Source organism: Acipenser ruthenus, chromosome 18 (genome assembly GCF_902713425.1).
Source record: "Acipenser ruthenus chromosome 18, fAciRut3.2 maternal haplotype, whole genome shotgun sequence".
Taxonomy (NCBI): Eukaryota; Metazoa; Chordata; class Actinopteri; order Acipenseriformes; family Acipenseridae; genus Acipenser; species Acipenser ruthenus.
Genome location: NC_081206.1, coordinates 18,034,830 through 18,054,355, shown reverse-complemented (window position 1 = coordinate 18,054,355; position 19,526 = coordinate 18,034,830). Strand labels below are relative to the sequence as shown.

Below are 19,526 nucleotides of genomic sequence, written 5' to 3'. Positions count from 1 at the left end.
GCATTGCCATGTGTCTAGCGGTTCATTCACACAGCTCTATACATTACCGATTTCAGTTAGTGTACAGTCATTTTATATGAGTTCCAAGTCACAGGAGGCTAATAGCATTAAGAAATCAATGGATTGTTATTTAGTTGATCTGTTATTGAGAAGTTAATTGAGGTTTACCGTTCCTGTTTATAATGACACAGCATCCATTCAGTTGTTTCTAACACAAATGTCTTCACATGAGCCACCAACAGAAACAACTAGTCAGCTATTTAAACTGGCATGGAAATGTCATTGGTTTATTGTGGTCATTTGTCAATGTACATGTTTATATTTGATCGTTTTTTTTCTTCACCAGTTTTGCATTACCTTGCTTTATAGGTGTGCATTTTAAAAGATAGGGGTGCAGATGTGATCAAACTGACCCTCGCCTCCTTTCAACTACCAGATAAGTGTGTTGCTTCAGTACAACTGCAGGCTGTGTTATTGTGGGTATCAAATGGTCTACACAATCTAAAATAATATCCGAGTGTGATGAGCCGTGCAGTTGTACTGAGATAATTGCACAGTAGCAATCGGAATTTTTTAAAGGCAATTCCAATCCCCTCCACCCCTCCAAATCCGGAAACTGCTTTGTGAAATACCTGGGCACTGGTGTACCCATTGAAATTGTTTTAAACTTAGCCTTAACACTTAACAGTTAGACTTATTTTTCCTCCTCAGATTTCTTATTGAATTTGACCTTTCACAGTCTCTTAGTAATCATCCCTAACTATTTACCCTTTAAGGTACACAAGGAATTGAGCAGTTGTTCAAATGGTTTCTTCTTAAAATACATTTGAGAGTGACTCAAGTATCACAAGGAAACCTGACAATTTGGATAACCAGATCCAACCTGTCAGTAAACTTCAAACCCTGTTTCGTACACCTCGTTGCAAAAACAAGGAAGTTATAATCATTTTTATTTGTGGGACACATATGCCCCTTGTACCTTAAACACTCAGCAGATCTGAACCGGTGCCCATCGGGTGCCCATGTCTGTACCTTACACTGAGTGTACTGGCACTGAGTGAGTCATGCCCAAGAGCTGTGACCTTACTGCAGTTTTATTTTACATACTGTGTGTGTGTGTTCAGAATAATTAAGATGGGCAGTTTTAAAAAGAAAACAATTATTCCTCTAAAACTGGACTGGAATGCTTTTGTCTCTGGGTGTTGGTAAAACGTGCTGACGGGGGTTATTTTATACTATTAAAAATATGGGTGTCTGCACTATTCACAGCATGTATACATTTAAAATCTTTCTGCACCAAGTCTTAAAGGTGTATCTTCTAGCTGTCAAAAAAGCCTTGCTTGTGTCTTTTCTTTCTCTTTGCTTGTGTTTGCGCACATGCCTTACAGCCTAGTACATAGCTTTGCATTTGTTCAATTAATTTCTTTCTCTCTTTCTTTCTGTACTTATTTCAGTGATTTAACGTAAAATAAGCATCTTGTTTGAAATATCTGTGAACTTTTTGGGGTTGAAGACAGTTTCGAAGACAATGTTGCCCAGTTTCTAACCAGCTTCTGTTCTCTGACAGGACGATGAAGTTGTGCTCCAGTGCGTTTCCAGTGTCCAGAAAGAGCAACGCAAGTTTTGCCTGTCAGCTGAGGGACTAGGTAATCGACTGTGCTTCTTGGAACCAACTTCCGAGGCCAAGGTAAGGCAACATTGTTAATGTGGGAGAATTAAACCTTCTGGTCTGGAAGCAAGCAATATTATACATGAAATCAAAAGAGCAACCATAATTGATAATCCTATGAATAGTTGCATCTCCCACTGTGACCAGGATATATTTCTAAAGAACACCATGTACAATTGTGATGCATCTCGGAATATATGGAGACTGTCATACTTGCATTTTACAGTACAGTGTACCATGGTGTACCTTTTAATGCTGAGGGCTATAAGTTTGTTACGTTTCAAAATATTTTTATAATAACCATTTATTGCTGTTTTTACCTCATGGACAATGAAGGTAGTAGAAAGAATCAGTCTCTTTAATGACGACGGGAAAAAATCCCTTAGCCCTTAATTATCATTCATTATTGTTTTGGGAAAGCAAACTTTGCTGACTGTTTGTTTCGTAATGGAATTTTCTGCACTGGCAGACCTTTTTAATCAGAATAAATGTCCTTGCGTTGTAATTCATTTCTGTAATGTCCAGATGTTACAGCAAACAAAAAAGGTTTTATTTCCAAACAAAAGAGAACATCAGCAAGTTTGATTTAATGCCACATTTACATTTCTCAGGGCACCCTATTCCCTGATTGTGTGGAGAAGCAGGTTATAATCCACATCTGACTGTAATTAAAGTAGATAAGAGTGATATATAATGTGTGGCAGGGTAATTTTACTTCATTGCATTATAGGTTACATTTGTATAAACAGCATCCCTCTTGGAGGTACCAATAGAAAAAAACACCAACAATAGAACAAATCCTTAATGGTGCAGCACAAATAAGAAGCATCTTATTCTTATTCTCACCTTCTTTAAATCCACCCGTTGCTTTGTGTATTATAATTTATACGAGAAAATGAATGTAGAATGTCGATTCTAAAAACACGATTGAGTAAACTGCATTAAAGTCAGAAGTTTTGCAAGTATTTACTGTACATTGTATATGTATTATTTATTATAACAAGTTATATGTTATCTGTAGAGGTAAATGGTGGTCAGGAATAAAAGAAGAACTGGCGTATTCTTTATTCATGTTGAGTTTACAAAGACTTCATTTCAATGTGGTGTAAGAAAAATAGGACAACTGTTTAAAAAGAGAGATTGAAAACAGTAGTGCCTTTACTGTTTCAGGTCGGAAGATATTTTCGAGCACACCCCGAGTGGTCATTTTTATACTGGCCTCATTGCAGAAGTCCACCATGCTCAGGCATGCCCAGAGACTGTCCCAATATTAAAACTTGCCAATTGACTTCATTCAACAGGTCTAATATACATGAGTGCGGAAACGGTATTAAATGATAAAGAACACATTACATGGGATAATACACCATATTATTTATGCAAATTCAGAGGGTATTCCTTTAAGCATACTAAAAAGGACAAATAAAATATAACTTTCAAAAAAAGAAAAAAAAAGTACCTAAGGAAAGGGTATGTTTGCTTCTTGGCTGATTTTGAGACAACAGCCTTTTGGTTAAGAAACTAATACTTTAATAGCCAACCCTATTGATTCTGCATTCCGCAGAGATACCGTCTCCAGTCACACTCCCTCACGGGCTTGTGTATTACCTCTGATCGTAGCCTGCAGTAAAATAAATAGGGAGGGGTGCAGAGATGGAACTGCTGCCCTTTCCTGCCAGATGGACTGAAAACACAATATTGGTTTATTTGTGCTGAGTTGCGTTCTCATTTATAGCTCTTGCTTGTGTGTGCAGCTTTTTCTTTCGCTTGCGTGCCAGCCTTGAACAGGGTGCGTCTCAGGTCACAGGTCTGCATTACACTTGGGGGAGAGGGCCACCCCTGCTTTTCCTGCCCAAGTGTAAATTATATTCTGTGTCGTTGGGTTTGCTGCAGAACAAATAGCTTTGCTTGTTTTGATATTGTGAATACAAGTGGAAAATCCCATCTATTAAATGTAATGAGTATTCTGCAATGTGAACGTATTTAAAATATATTAAGAGGTTCGTGTATCAAGCATTTGCGACGGCATTAATGCCATAGTGCTGAGTATACACTGGCCTTAAAATTGCCCCGTATGTATCATGACACTTTTGGCAAATTAAGGCCATGTTAGCACCACCAAAATGTGCTCCGGCGCTCATTAGCCATGAATTTAAGGCGTGTCAAGCCTTAATTATATGCATGTGCAAATTGTAGGTGGGGCTCATATGTAAATGAAGGCTGTGGTATTAAAATTAGATGGGGTAAAATTTGTGCCATGGCAGAGCGCTGCTGTGTTGGTCGATCTTGATACATGTCCCCCAAAGTGTGGTTATATCTGTACTGATAATAAAATAAACCTAATGGATTTAATACAGAAATAGTGTTTAGATTTTCTGTTGACACCCTTTTGGATATCCAGTAAATCATTTAATGTACTAGTTCAAATATATAATTGACTTTGAATGACAATACGTATTTAATCCCAAATCAAAATGACTAGTAACCTGTTTAGTGAAACACTGACACCCACAGTTTGGTATTTCCTATGTTGGATTTATTACTGCTTCTGCAAGACTTCTCTGCAAGTCTGGGGGATTTCTCTTCAACCGATTAGTTTCAAGTGTTCAGTAATTGAAGACTGTATTGTCCTCTTTTCTCAACCATCTGTAACTCCATCCAACAGTGCTAAATTGGAGTCTGGACTGTGGACCAAGAAAATTGACGTTTACACTTTAGTATATACTATTATATACAGATGCATTTCATGCTATTCATGGTAATTGAAAATAATAGGGGTGTCAATGCTTAAGCCACTACTTTAATTACCCAGTTTTGACAGTCTGCCTTAGACCCAAAGCATATAAAACAAGCTAATTAAAACATCAATCTTGGTAATTTCCAATAACTCTCTTTCAGTTGCCTTCTAGATCTGATTTCGTTTTGCTGGTTTGGCATCTTTTGCAGCACTCAGGATATAAAGTACAGGGCATCATTTTCTGCAGCAGTCAGCTTCATTAGTGAGAGCAAGAGGGATCTTCCTAGCCTGTGTTTGTTAAAGCTGAGCTATATTACAACAGGAATAAAAAGGTGTCTTGTGAGGAGGTGCAGCCTTTCAAATGGTATTATCTGACAGGTGAAGTGCCCAAGCTGTGTACCAGTCAGCAACCTGAGCTAACCAAAGGGCCACAGACAGCCTTGAGGGCAGCAAAAACAGCTAGTTAAAACCAGTTATTGGCCTTAATAATAAATGTGTTTTTTTTAGATAATAATACTGCAGGATTATTTATTTCTCAATTATATCAAGGCCAAAATGTTGTCATCTAAATGCTGTTTATCATTATCAATTTCTCAAAACTGATTTGCCCACTTTTTCTTTTAAACAAAAATAAACAAATTATTTGAATGATATAATCCTGTTTAAAGTGCCTTTCTGAAGAAGGAAACCGCCTTGGCATAGCTTTTATGGAGGGGCAGGTTGCATACCCCAGGCACAGTATGAGATTGTGAGCATGTTGATGTACTGTATGATTACAGGTCTGCACATTATTGTTTTGTAGGGTGAATATTGTGTGGGTTTGCATTAACGTGCCTGCTGTGCTTCCCCTGTCTCTGCAGTATGTTCCTCCAGACCTGTGCGTGTGTAACTTTGTGCTGGAGCAGGCCCTGTCTGTGCGAGCCCTGCAGGAGATGCTGGCCAACACCGCTGAGAATGCAGGTGAAGGGGTAAGTGATGCGCACACACAGGCACCTACTCTGTTAAAGGTGTCAAATGGACTTCTCTTGGGTCTCACGAGGTGGCAGCATCAAGCCTCCTCTAGGGGACGCAATGTGACGTTGCCAGGAAGTGTCAAAATGTTTGGCCCTTATTCTCTGTCAAAAAAGTTGTTCTCACAAGTAAAAAAAAAAAAAACACATTTTAAACCGTCTTCAATAATACAATGTCTAGTTTTCAACACATCCCAGGCTTAAAGGGTTAAGCTCTTTGCTACATTGTAAAGTTCATTTTTTGTGAAGTAAACCCTGTTGCTGTTTAATAACCACTAAATTAGTGAGGCCTTTTTGAAAATGTGTTTTTTTTTCCTATTTGTTGTCATACACAGGATGTTTGTTACTGTACTGTATGTAAGCACACACTAGCTAATGTTGTTCATGTTATGTGTTGCACTGTATGTTTTTCCCCTGTCTAACGTTGACCTTAGAGACACCACAGACTGATTGTGTATCGGAAACTTAATTCTCGCTTTTGTTTTCTCCAAAGCTATAAAAGAGAAAGAAAATGCACTCTGGGTTACATCAAATTGACCAAGAAGTGGTCAAATTCCAAGACACTTGTGGATAATATGTTTTGTTTTTTTATGGCTGTGCTTTGGCTCACTATATTCTTTTCTTATTCATTTAAGGAGGGGGGGAGGGGAGGGGGCTAAAAAAACAGTCCCGAAAATAATCTAATCATTTACAAAAGGGACCTGAGTACTCATTGACAGAGACCTAGTATTGCCCCTGCTGCATATGTCTCCTGAAGTCTAAACCAGGTGGTAAATGTTTTCTTAGCTGTAGGCAAGTACACAAGTGGGTTTTATAGTATAAGTTACAACTCAATCTACTGAGAAATACCATATAATGCTTTATTTTAGTCCTGTTCCCCTCTGTTTGAAAAAATAATTACACCCAGGCACATTGCACTATTCAAAACACACATAAATTCAATATATGTTTTTAAATTGTCATATATCAACTCATTACATTTCTTACAGCAATTTCTGAATTTGATATTCTGATAACTGCACCATTACAATTATATTTCTTATCTGTTATTTTCACAAGACACGTTATCACCGGCCCCCTTTCTTGTGCTGGTGGTCTTGATTGGTTCATGGCATATAAAACTGCTGGAGTCTCACTCCAATAGTGTAACAGCATTTGACCTTGTGACCTACAGCACAGGACGTGATTGGGTACCAAGAAGCAGCAGTTCAATAAATAAAAAAAACACAAAAAAAACTCCCAGAACAAAAGGTCTTTTGGCACAATGAAAGAAAGACCAGTGATAATATGAATATGTTAATATGTTAGAAATGGGTAAGGATTTTAAAGCCCTGGGTATCACTCCTGTAATGAAGAATGCATATATTCTAAGAAAAGACGACTTCCAAAGACTCTGATTTTTATCTTTTATTGAATTGAGACCATTATGTTTTTTCTTAGCTTTCATTGGCTACAGCAGATCAGAATCTATATCATTTAACTTGTTTTTTTTGTTCTATCATTTATCTTTATTTTATTCATGCTAGCCCAAAGGCCTCGACAAATGGGTATGTTGCTCCTCGTTTCATTCATTCATACATTGTATACACTATGGAATTGCATGACCGCTTCTGCAACACACTTGTGTACAGGTTCACTTTCACTTCAAAATGTTCAGGCTCTGCAGACAGCTGTTTTTTTGGAGGAAGTTTGCTTTAGTATTTTCTGCGCATCTCACCCCTTTCTTACCCCCCCAGATTTTTACGTACTTTGGTATTAGATTCCGTTCATTTACTAAACTTTACGATTTAAACTTCAATTAAAAGTTGAAACATATTGTTAATGTTTGTGTACACTCAGATAACCTATAACAAGAAACGCAGCAAAAGTTGTTGGTGTTCCTATATGCGGAGACTACTACAGTACCTCTGTAACCAGCACACTATAATCCGGCACAATTCAGGTCCCAAACGAAGCCGGATTAGACAGGTTTTACTGTACTGTACATAAATACACAATTTAAGACTAATATAATAAGCCTGTATCGGCAAACCTCACTTCACACCTACCGTATTCCCTGTGCAGCTGGAACAGGCCAGCATAAACACACCAATAATGTGGCTGAATGCATAGAAGAATGTTAAAGCATGTGTCTGTTTACTGTCTGGAGATGGAGATATGTTCACTTGTCAAAGTTCAACTGACAAGGGCTCAGTTAAAGATATCCACACTTACACACCAAAATTATCAAACATTTTCAAGTGAAAGTGCCAGCCGTAGACTACTTTAAGCTAATACTTTTTGCTTTTTAAAAAAATAATTATTCTCATAATACATTTACAAATAAATTACCCTGAGTTCACTCACAAGTGAAAGAGATATGGTGTTTGGGTGTTGACATAAAACCTCAATCTAACCAGACTTGCTTCTTTTTCATAACAGCACAGTCCTTCTTAAGTCATAGTTCTTTTTTTTTTATCTGTTCGTCTCTATCTGTATGTTTTCTCATACTACTGAGTGTGAAAACCCACTAACAGGTAGGAGTCCATTCTAAATGCTCTCCTCTGGTGGGAGTTTGCCTAACTTCTAAATGGTGCATGGAGCTCACAATTGTGTGATTGCTGTATCTATCATACCAGGTTGTAAGACTGTGTGTTTGAGAATCCGTCTTCCTTCTACAGTGCTGTCCATTAGGACACAGTGCTTCTGTTGTCCCGTCTGTCTGCAAATTGGTGTCAAGGCACGTCCTGCCGATTCTTTGAGTTGTGCTGGACGATCCAATTAGCGAGCCAGAAGCTTGTGTCTCTTGTTCAGTTTGCCAACAGCTACGTTCCCCTGAACTTATTAAACATGATCTTACCTTGGGATATGTGCGTCATGCAACATTCTTTACCCTTCAATAGGGAGTTTGACCTCGGTTCAAAACCCAGTAGTGTGTAGCTTCAATACAATAACTTTAGATTGATGAATGGACTCCCGTTTGCAAAGGTGGTTGGCCGACTTCATTTACATGATGATTAGACTAATCTGGAGAATGGACTTTTAAATTATTGCTATTCACACTTGCGTGCCAACATTAGGGTCTCTCAACCTTTCAAGGTCGCTAAAGAGGAGTGGGTGTTCTGGAACTAGTTTGAGTTTCTAAGAACATGAAAGCATTTTATGGGAAATAAAAAAGTCCATTAGACCCAGCATGAATGTTTTCTTTTGATTGATTTCTGTTGCCTTTCTCTCACGCTGTTATATCCTCTCTTTCTAAATAAATTCAGCTAATTGTTTACCAGACCCATTTCTAATGCTGGACAAATATGGGAAACTCCTGTGATACCTGGCACACATGATTTACTCACAATGGGCAAGATGCTGAATCTGTACTGTCCAGCTGGTTATCCTGTTGACATTGTTTTGGCGGGTGTTTTTTTACATTGACACACATATTAGTATATTAGAGTAGTTTACTGGTCTGTTATCTTTCCTATAGTACCTGATCGCTCTGCAGGTGTGATATAGAGATGAATAGGATATAAACTGTATTGTAATAACTGATTTATTAGAGTCCACACACATACCATATTTAAAGAATTAGCACTAGCTTTCCAGGGCTTGTACAGTAAGTGGACAGCACTTCTTCATTCAGACAGCAATCCACCAGATCTTAGTCTGCAGTAACACATGGTGCATGTCTTAGCATATTATAAAATATGTAGTGTGTTAACAATACATCAATTGAAACAAAACATTGAGATTTACTATGCCCTGTCTTTTGTATGCTGTGCTTTACTGAGTCATTACTCAAGTAGGTATATACATTGTAAATGATATTGCAGGCATAAGTAAGGCACATCTTCAATCTCATGAATTCAAGTTAATTCAGAGTGCTTAAATTAATCACGAGCTGGGTTTATGTGCAAGAAAGGCGCCAATATAAATTACTGTGCTCTCCTAACATCTTTCTTTGTTACTCAAAGATACCTATGCTCTTACCAGTATATGATTTAAATCAGATTCACTCTAATTGTATAAACAGCCTTCAGACTCTGTGACCTACACAACAAGAAGTGATTGAGTACCAGGAAGCAGCAGCGTAACCTTTTTGACATGTGTTTGAAAACCTACATGTCCTAAATAAAGCCAATGAAATGTATTCAGGACAACAAACTGGGTTTTCTTCACAACAAACTGCTTTAGCATACATTTCTGGAGAAGTAGTAGGCATACAGGTACAGCATGTACTGAAGTTTTGGTATTCAAGCTGTGGTCAGCTGCTCTCACTGTTATTAATGACTTTAATTTCTGCTTCATTGGATAGTATGTTTGCTAATACAGACCTCGTTACTCTCCTGTCAGGTATGTTTTTTTTTTTTTTTTTAAACCTCGGAATGCCAGCATCTCGCGTCCTTGAAGAAACACAATGAAAAAAAAAAAAAAAAAAAATACAAACTGCTGTCCAATACTAATACCATTCCTATAACTAAAACTATGATGAAAGTGGAAAGCTATTAATGTTGCCACAATTAAATTGAACGAATCAACAGCAGTAAAACCTGACATGACCATTATTTCAGAAAGATTTCATCAGTCTTGTTTCATTCATTTGCCACACTCAAAACACCTTCTGTCAGGGAGCTGCAGCTATTGATACAGAATCTTTATAGAATCTGCCTGGAAAGCCAAGACAGTCATTGTGTGTGTTAAGCATGGCACACTTTTTGAACAGCTCCTTATAGACAGCTTATCATCAGGGCTGTATTTTCTTTCACGGTAAAAAGGGGCTTATTTCACGGTCTAAAAATAAGTATTTCAACTTATTTCACAGTTAAACATAATATTTAGTAAATCAGAAAAATATAGCGTTGTCACATTCTAATTTTCTCTAGTTATTACACAACAAACATTCCTAAATATTTAAATGCTTACCTGAAAAACAGTAAATGTTAAATTGTAGAATATTTTATTTTTTATGTCCACCTTTTTCAAACATTTTAATTTTCACCATCAGTGAGTTAATTATCAAACAAAATAAAAACATAAATAGATGCTAAAATTGTAACAGACATGTGAAATGTGCCCTTCTTGTACTGGACAGAGATATTTCCAATCTTTGGTACAGCTGGTGAAGACATTTTAAAGAAATCGTGCAGCTCTATGCAGTGTGTTTAATTATTTACTGGAAGCAAACTAAACTGGCTGCCAGGTTCCTAAATGCAGTGTAACAGGGAGTGCGTCAACAAGGAAAACGTTTGCTTTATGTATTTAAGTCATAAAAAATGTGAATTTTCACAGGGAACTACATATTACACATCAATGGGTACATTTCATGGAAATAGTCAAATCCGTGATAACCATGGAAAAAATACAGCCTTACTTATCATATAAAAAAACAGCAATTGTTTCCAAAAGTGCAGCAGATTGCAAGACGCTGTGAAAACTATCAGACAAACCCCTGATTTTGAAAGGTCACAGTTTATTTGTGTGAAGTAAGTGTAAGTAATCTAGAGATACAGGCAGCAGTCGAAGCAACAGCTGGGAGCCATATACAGAACCATTTTCTTTGATCAGTTGCCCATTGCCTTTCTGCAGACAGTCCCAGTGCGTCCTGTATTTACAACAGCATCCCAGCAAACAGAGTCCTGATATTGAAACCAGACAGAATTAGCCACCGCTCTCTTTGCACAACTTTCTTTATTTCTTTTTGGTGGATCAGCAGGCAGCACAGTTCCCAGGCTTTCCTCCTCCCCAGTGGAGCAGTGAGTTGACTTAGGTCACTTAAGAGCCAGTCTGTATTTTGTGGCTATGCTCCAACAATGCCCAGCTCTCAGCTATAGCTAAGGCCAAAGGTTTTGCACCACCCTGTAAAATTAACTCATTTTACTTCAAAGTTGAATGTAACCTGCTGAATAATGATAAGTTAGCATATTGCATTACATACTGCTTTGTAGTTTTCCATATAATTAATGAAAAACTGATGCATTGAAAAATGTGACACTTTGAAATCTGACATGAAATACTTCTATGGCTTCCCGTAGACATTTGCAGTATCATTTTGTAATTTCTTTCATTATGTGATGTTAAAAAATAGATCTAAATTATGTTCCGGTATAATTTGTTTTAATTGTCTCAATCCTAAAATTCTAGGTGATGCAAAACTTTTGACCATAGCAGAACATACGCCAGCCTTGCCCATGAAACTGAATGATCTAAATACATTCTTGACCAGTTGCTAGGTGCTTCACTCTTCGAATGCATATCTTAGATTGCTTATATAGGACCTTAGAATGCATACCTTAGAATGCTTATGTAGGACACTGTAGAACCTTGATGCCAATAACCACAATTCCATTGATTTGCTATGCCAGTGGAGAGCATTCTAGAAAATAACTTAATTTAGCAAAGTTAATCAGCTCAAGTGCACAGGCAGAATTAACACCTTGTCAGCAGTGGTGTGCAGCTGAGTGGAAACACAATTATAAGAACAGGAAGCATTAGTGTTGTCAAAAAACAATGCTGCAGTCCCAAAATCATGCTCAGTTTGACATTAAAATATTATACATTACCTTCACAGACCTTTAGTACATTCTTACATAGTTTACTGTACAATCGACTGCTTCTTAAAATTTTTTTAAAAAAGTATGTATGTTTGGCTTAGGAAGAAACAAAACCATGTATTTTATTTCAAGCAGTTTATTGCTGTAATGAAGTTTACCCCTAAGAGAATGTGTGTTCAGTATTTGAAAAAACAAAACAAAACAATACTATAAAAATAATATAGCCATTTTAAAGGCTTCATTTGGTTTTGGATAGAAACTAATCTTGCAGTATGTTCTGCTTACAAGTGAATCTGTAGAGGTGCTGCCACAAAACAAGCCGATAGAATATTGGGATCCTTCTCTCAAGTGACAAAAAGGGAGAGATTAAAAAATACAGTAACACAATGCTACCCACACTATTTCCCTGGTTTTATGCTGGAGTTCAATCGGACATCCAGACATATGAGGCCTACAAGATGTGAATTCTTGGACTACATTACCACAAAGACACTGATAACCAGTTTGATGCACTGGTTTTAACATTTGTTGCTAATTTTCTATTGAGATGAATCCATATTGTAATCTTTTCTTCTCTGTTTAATGCATTCTAGAGGTTTATAAGGAAGGTAAGTCATAATTTCCTTCCTGGCTTTTAGTACCACATTAATATTTGAATTGATGTATTTTTGAATTTATATTTTTTGTATGCTGGAGGTTCATGCAGTTACTGGCTAGCACGGGTTATCATTACAAAACTGCCACATCATGCCTGTAGTCGTTTTTTTGTATTTTTTCTTTGAAATATGAGCTGGATTAAATCTAAAAAAAAATCTAATTTGCTAGATAAACAAAGTGATGTAAAAATACAAAACTTTAGCTATTTAATATGGTTTAGAATTCAGTCAGAATGGATTCCCCAGTTTACTGAGAAAACCAGCAATTAGTAACATATAAAATACATTAGGGACAAAGCAAAGTTATAGTCCCTTATACCGAAAACTGATGCTGCTTGCCACTGTACAATTATCACAGAAATACAAAAGCAAATGTTTAGACTAGAATTGAATTTGTTGTGCTGTTACTCAAAGCTGACTGGCAGCTTGCAATGTTTTGCGAGTGTAGAAAACGTTGCCAAGGGTACTGGTAGAAGAAAAGAAATAGTTATCTTGTGTCACGGAATTCACCTTTTAGTTAAATATGTTTGGATATAAAACTTTTCAGTGAATACATGTTTTTTCTTTTAGTTGTGAATTTTTTGAAAGTTTAATCTTCTTCAGCCTCTCTGCATCCATTTGTTTTCTGTCGTTCACTGTTTCCTGATTTTCTTCATTTTAAATCCACATCTTTACCGTTGCCACTAGGGGAACTTGTGGCACTGCATCTCTCTCTCAGCATGAGATCAAATGAAAAGGTTTCATGCAAGTTTTACAGTGATGCATTTTGTCCATAGGCAGCACAAGGAGGAGGGCACAGGACTCTTCTTTATGGCCACGCCATTCTCCTGAGACATTCGTTCAGTTCAATGGTAAGAACTTAGACTTCCCTTTTTCTTTACCTCAATGCTGGCTGAAACTATTAAAACAAAGATGACATTGTAAGTCGTCAAGGTCATGAATGACCTGGTAGATATCATGAGAGATGCTCTCTCTCTCCAACGCAGCTCGGCCGTCACGGTTTACATCAGGAACTTGTTTACTAACAATCAGACTACAGTGTTTGCATCATCAGTCTGTCTAAGCATACTTTTCAATATGAAGCTTCATCAAGTGCCAACTAGAGCCTAGAAGGGTGTTCTGCACCATCAAGCAGCAAATGAAACTTTAGAAAGCAAAGTACAATCAGGTATAACCAACTGAGGACTCAAACACATGGTCCATAACAGTGTCCTAATAGCAGAGCTTCTAGATTCATTTTCTTTATTACGTGTTTGCAAAAAGTTTTGGATATGTGTTTGTTCGTGGTCAATTACTTTATCCCCTGTTGAATATCATAATACGTCTACTCTTTTATGATTCTGTATTGTTGTTTCTACTTAGATCATGCTTTGCCAAGCTTACAAATGATTCTTTTGTCTGGCAGTGAAGCATCTCAGTGTTACACAGGTTTCAGTGCACTCCTTCAGTGCTTCACTGTCAGATTCACAACTGATAACCTATTTTTGTGTTGCAGTATTTAACATGTTTGACTACATCAAGATCCCAGACAGACAAACTTGCATTTGATGTGGGATTGCAAGAGGATTCAACAGGTAACAAGCACTTCTGTTTATTTCAAATGTAACCTAAAATAACAGAGGTCCAGAAATGCAGCTGGAGGAATGCAGCAATATCAAAACACCATGAAATCTGTCAGCTAAAGTAACTGTGAATAACAGTGTTAATGACCAGTGGATTAGCACTTCTCAGACCCGACCTGACTAAAGCAGCTTTGCAGGCAGCATAGTTTAGCAGAGGACTTAAACAGGGGGTCACTGACATACAAATTATTTGCAAAGCATTCACAATGGTTGTAGCCCATCACCTCAGTCAGGGTGGATGAGTGTAATGGGCATTCTTGTGTGGTGCTCTGAAGTTACAGATTCTGAGCTCCGACTGTGTTAAACACCTAGTTTTTTGTTAGATGTCTAGTATTTTTGTCAAGTTACATGAATGATGCAAACAGTAGTTGGCCTACTATGAAGAAACTGTAATAAAATTTGACTAAAGCTTTGAGAATTTGTTCTCAATGCTTAACGCCATAGTCAGCCTTGAATAATAAACATGTCCCTTGAGTAATAAACATGTCCTAATGAAAAGGTCATGAAGTGTTAGTGTTATATGTTACATAGCCTTCATGCACAGGTAACAGTCCATGTGCTGTATTTCATGCCTGTCATTCCTGTGTGCTGTGCAGGTGAAGCCTGCTGGTGGACCATTCACCCTGCCTCCAAGCAGAGATCGGAAGGAGAGAAGGTGCGCATTGGTGATGACCTCATCCTGGTCAGCGTCTCCTCAGAGAGGTACCTGGTAAGTCGAGACACAATCAGAGTCCAGTGGAGAGTTCAGCAGTCATGCCCCCGTTCTGATCTCTGAAACATGGAACGTTGGGTCTGGTCAACACTTGTATGAAGATCGGATTCTGCAGGAAGTAACCAATGGCACTTTTATGTTGCACAGATTCTTACCATAATGGCTCTTTAAGTGATCATGTAAATGAGCCTGGCTCTTTTAATGCTGGGGTTAAGACGCTTGCTTACAGTGTTGTGATTGGTGGTTTGCGCCCAACCTTCTACCTCTTGTGCCAGCACCTTGGTAGGCACCCAAAATCTGTTCCTTCAGTTGAGATGTTAAACTGAGATCCTGTAGCTTCATAAGCTACCTTTTAATGATGCCCTCCCATGAATTAGCGAATTTGCTAAATGAAAACGGCAATATCTTTTCTATTTTAAATGTCACATTTATTTATAATTCCTCTGTTTCCTTTCCACCTCACCGCTTGGCTGTGTGTGTGTGTGTGTGGTTAGAGCATCAGCATTTCAGCAGCATTTATTACCTTGTAATCTCCCCCATCCTGCATCCTGGTTTAAACTCTCAAGTATTGCCGGAGCCAGCTTGGCTCGAATGAGCCTTGCAAACTGTATTGTTTTTGTTTTAATTTTATAGCATTCTACAAAATAGCTTGATTCAAGAATCTGTCCAGCAGTACTGAACCTGCCAAAAACTGACATGGTGCTGACAGAGATGCCCCTGGCCACATGTACAGGAAAAAGCCTTTCATCTCTGCCTTTGACAGCGCTGTTTTTGGAACCAGCCACTTCATAAGAACCCACTCAATCCCATTGGCATGGCCCGACAGATTACATCTCGCATAGCAGGACTTCATACCAAGATATACATTCAGATGTAAAATAAAGTAGGTGGGAATAGTGGACCATAGGGAAGAAGATGGAGTAGTTGGCAGCATCCTATGTCATAGGCTGTTGGGAAGTGGTTCACAATGTCAAGATATGTTTTAGGTCTGCTCTGTGAGGTTGTTGTATTTGTTTCCCTCTTTCTGAGGGACTCATTATTTTTCTTTCTCTTCTAGCATCTCTCCAGTTCCAATGGGAGTGTACAGGTGGATGCCTCTTTCATGCAGACACTCTGGAATGTGCACCTTACTTGCTCCGGCAGCAATGTTGCTGAAGGTAAGTCTTCATTAGAAAACACTTGATCACAACATCTTCTTGGATAGCTGTTTTGTTTTATTGAGTGGCTTTTGCATGACTGTACAAAAAGAGGTCTTGGCCAAGCTAACCTCCACCTGCACTCTGTATATAGTAGAAGATAGTGACTACTGCTTGGAAAGCAATATTGCCAGATATACCCCATGATGTATTGTCAATTAGGTAGTAGGCAAAACCTTAAAACAAAACAAAACAAAAAAAAAACACCACTTCAAATCTTCCGTAATACTAAAAGAATTCAACTTTAACAATGACATGCAAAAACACAGAACCTTGATGTGCTTTTTTATATTTCTTTTAAGAATGCTGCTTCTTCTAGATTTGTATGACCAACTTGCTCCTCGTATAATAGATTCTAAATGGAATGATAATACAGTGGTAATGTACAGCTTTTGTTTTATCAGTGTGCTTACTGAGAGTATGATCTTCCACAGGGTACTTGCTTGGTGGGCATGTGATGCGTCTGTTTCATGGTCACGATGAGACTTTAACCATCCCATCATCTAGCCAGAGCGAGGAGCAGTGCAGGTGAGTTCTTCTTCCTGTTCCACAAAATAAGAATGTTTTGCTGTGCATACTACTTCATCCACAAGAAGGTATAACATGAAGTTTGTCTGCGTGCTGTGTACAATGCATAGTATAGTATGCACTCTACTGTGTTGAATATTCATACTTGGGTCATGTTCCTAGTGTAATACACACATCTACATCGCATGCTGTCCTATTATAAATACCACAATATACTATATAGACAATTATAATCCTAGTTTTGTTGGAAAACCATATAACACATTTTTTGAAAATGTGTGCCTGTTGTACATCAGACCTTATGGTACTGTGCATGCAGAATTGACAGGATAAGTCTTTTTAGCCATCTCTTAAGATGTTTGATTTGTAGAGCCCTGTTTTAACAATGTTAAATAAAGCTGTTTTAATGGTGTACCAACAGCAACACACATTTGAGTTGTAGGTAGGAGACATTTAAATACTGTATTGAGTAGTTTTTTGTGTGGTTTTTAACCATAAATTCCTTTCAGAAAATGTGCCTTTCCCCTTGCTAATACTGTACATACATACTGTAGGTTCATATGCCCACTTAGTAAACTGTAACACGGTTCAATTTAAGCCAAGCTAGGTAATTTAAAAGAAAGTGTGTGTGTGTGCGTAATGTATAGTCTAACTTCATTATAACGAACCCCCTGGGACCTGGAGAAATGTTTTTGAATGGTTTTCTTGGCTTTTTCCGGAGAAAAAACTACTAGAGACCTGTTTTTTGCGTCTTTTTTATGATGTCGGACAGGGTCCGACATTGGACCGGAAAGGGAAAATTGCAATGTCGGACCAGGTCCGTCATATGACTGCAAAGGGTTAATCAAAAACTACTCTAATAACATTTCAGAATATAGCAAAAAAAACCACACAAATAGGAAGGGAGCTTATTCATAAAATGTCAAGGAAGGAGAGAGCGATTTCATTGGCCAACAAGTGTTTAATCCTGTGCAAATACAGTAGGTCACCGTACCAGCACAGTTTGGAGCTTTTAGAACCACTGCCTTATTCATTTGACATCCAATTCAGTTTGGCAGGGGTGGGGTGAGGTGGGAGGCTGTCCTTTTATAAGTACTATAACACTCAGGGCTTTCAAATAAGATCCAGTATCTGCATGACTAGACTGAGAACAGCACCCGTGGGTTTGTGGACACTGGACCATACTTGACCTCCATTGGAATGTTGTTTATTTTATATTGTAACCCTACTCTAGTCAGCCTGCCTCAGACTGCTGCTCTTCAAATTCATTTGAGATTCTCTATTAATTTCAGATTCAGATTAATCAGCACTTCTCATTACTGTGCTTGCTTACAAGGGTGGCATTATGGCTTCATTGTTGGTGTTTTTTTTTTTTTTTTTTTAAATAATCTCTTGCCTATACTATGCACTTACACGCCTGCCTGTGCTTTATTTCATGGTATTTTGCAGTAAGCTTTCAAAATGTGCTGATACTTTCACATGCAAATACATGAATTCGGCTCTGTTCTAAGGTGTTGACCCTTCCACTATGTCTGCAGGACAGTGAACTATGAAGCAGGAGAAGCTCGGGCTCGATCTCTGTGGAGGCTGGAACCCCTGCGGATCAGGTAAACCAAACTGGCCCCTTCCGCGTCTCCTCTTCCCCTTCGGATCAGGTAAACCAAACTGGCCCCTTCCGCGTCTCCTCTTCCCCTTCGGATCAGGTAAACCAAACTGGCCCCTTCCGCATCTCCTCTTCCCCTTCGGATCAGGTAAATCAGTCCCTTCTGCTCCACACACCGGCAGGAGTTAATGCAACAGAACAAGGTTTAGTGGAGTTTTGAAAAGGGTGACTTTTACTGTAGCTCGCCTATACTTCTAATACGTGAGCTGTCACATCCCATTAGTTCCAATGAGGTCATACCTGCTTCACTTTAGAATGATATCGATGATACTCGCTGTAATTAAAATCTCTGTGCCTCTACAGCCTGTAGAAGGATTTCTTGATTGTTTAATCAGTAGGACGAGTCCTGCTTGTTTCATTAATCTAAGTGTTCTGTGTGGTGCGATCATCAAACCTGTTGTTTGTTTGCAGTTGGAGTGGAAGTCACATTCGGTGGGGTCAGCCCTTCCGTCTTCGACACATCACCACAGGGTATTACCTGGCCTTAACGGAGGAGCGAGGTCTGGCTCTCCAGGACAGGGAGCAGTCCGACACCAAATCCACATCCTTCTGCTTCCGAGCATCAAAGGTAAGGCTGGTGAAAGAGGTGTCACAGAGGAGAAGTACTTTGGATCTGTCTCAGAGGTTGATTTGATCCACCTATACCTGCAGGGAAAGGCCACAGCTGTATTTTTTTTTTTAGAATTCTACAGCACCTCTCTGTGGTGATTCTAGAATTTCCCGTAAATAAGAGGTTGATGTATTGCAGGGGTTTCCCGGTGCTGCAAAATGCTTTAAGAATCCAGCTGTGGCTTATCCTTGTATGGTATAGTTTGATCAAATTAACCCCTTCGACCCTGTGGAATGAGCTTTCTGATTTGAACTAAGCCCTCATTTACTATTGCCTTCCATATTTTCACTGGGTTACCTGAACTGGGGTGAGCAAATATAGTCTATGGGCCAATCCACACAAGGTTTAGCAGAAGTCATTTCTCTGGCTGCCATCTTGGTTGCTCACCATTTTTTTTGTCTTTCTGAACTTCAGAAATCATGTGATATTTTGACCTTTCAACTTGCTTGCATCCACCTGGTTTTGTACTGTAGCCAGTTGGAAGACTAGGAAACAGTAACAGACATCATAAAATAAGACTTTGAGCACATGGACGAGGCAGTTTACAGAGCTTTACAAAGACAGAGTGCTGCTGTGATTCAGAGTGAAACTCTGGATTG

At 38.4% G+C, this 19,526-nt stretch overlaps 1 protein-coding gene across 22 annotated transcripts in view; it reads left to right on the top strand.

Annotated features, from left to right (window-relative positions):
* Positions 1-19,526, top strand: part of LOC117419285 (ryanodine receptor 3) — a 141,773-nt gene that overhangs the window by 18,099 nt on the left and 104,148 nt on the right. For 16 of the 22 annotated variants that reach the window (XM_058991369.1, XM_058991359.1, XM_058991368.1 and 13 more), the window contains exons 2-11: positions 1,568-1,687; positions 5,267-5,374; positions 6,943-6,963; positions 13,373-13,447; positions 14,092-14,170; positions 14,815-14,927; positions 15,988-16,087; positions 16,561-16,654; positions 18,193-18,261; positions 18,729-18,885. In XM_058991369.1, coding sequence (XP_058847352.1) covers positions 1,568-1,687; positions 5,267-5,374; positions 6,943-6,963; positions 13,373-13,447; positions 14,092-14,170; positions 14,815-14,927; positions 15,988-16,087; positions 16,561-16,654; positions 18,193-18,261; positions 18,729-18,885 — 936 coding nt within the window. The remainder of the gene's footprint in view (positions 1-1,567; positions 1,688-5,266; positions 5,375-6,942; positions 6,964-13,372; positions 13,448-14,091; positions 14,171-14,814; positions 14,928-15,987; positions 16,088-16,560; positions 16,655-18,192; positions 18,262-18,728; positions 18,886-19,526) is intronic. The other 6 variants (XM_058991364.1, XM_058991373.1, XM_058991363.1 and 3 more) reach the window with 1 other exon arrangement.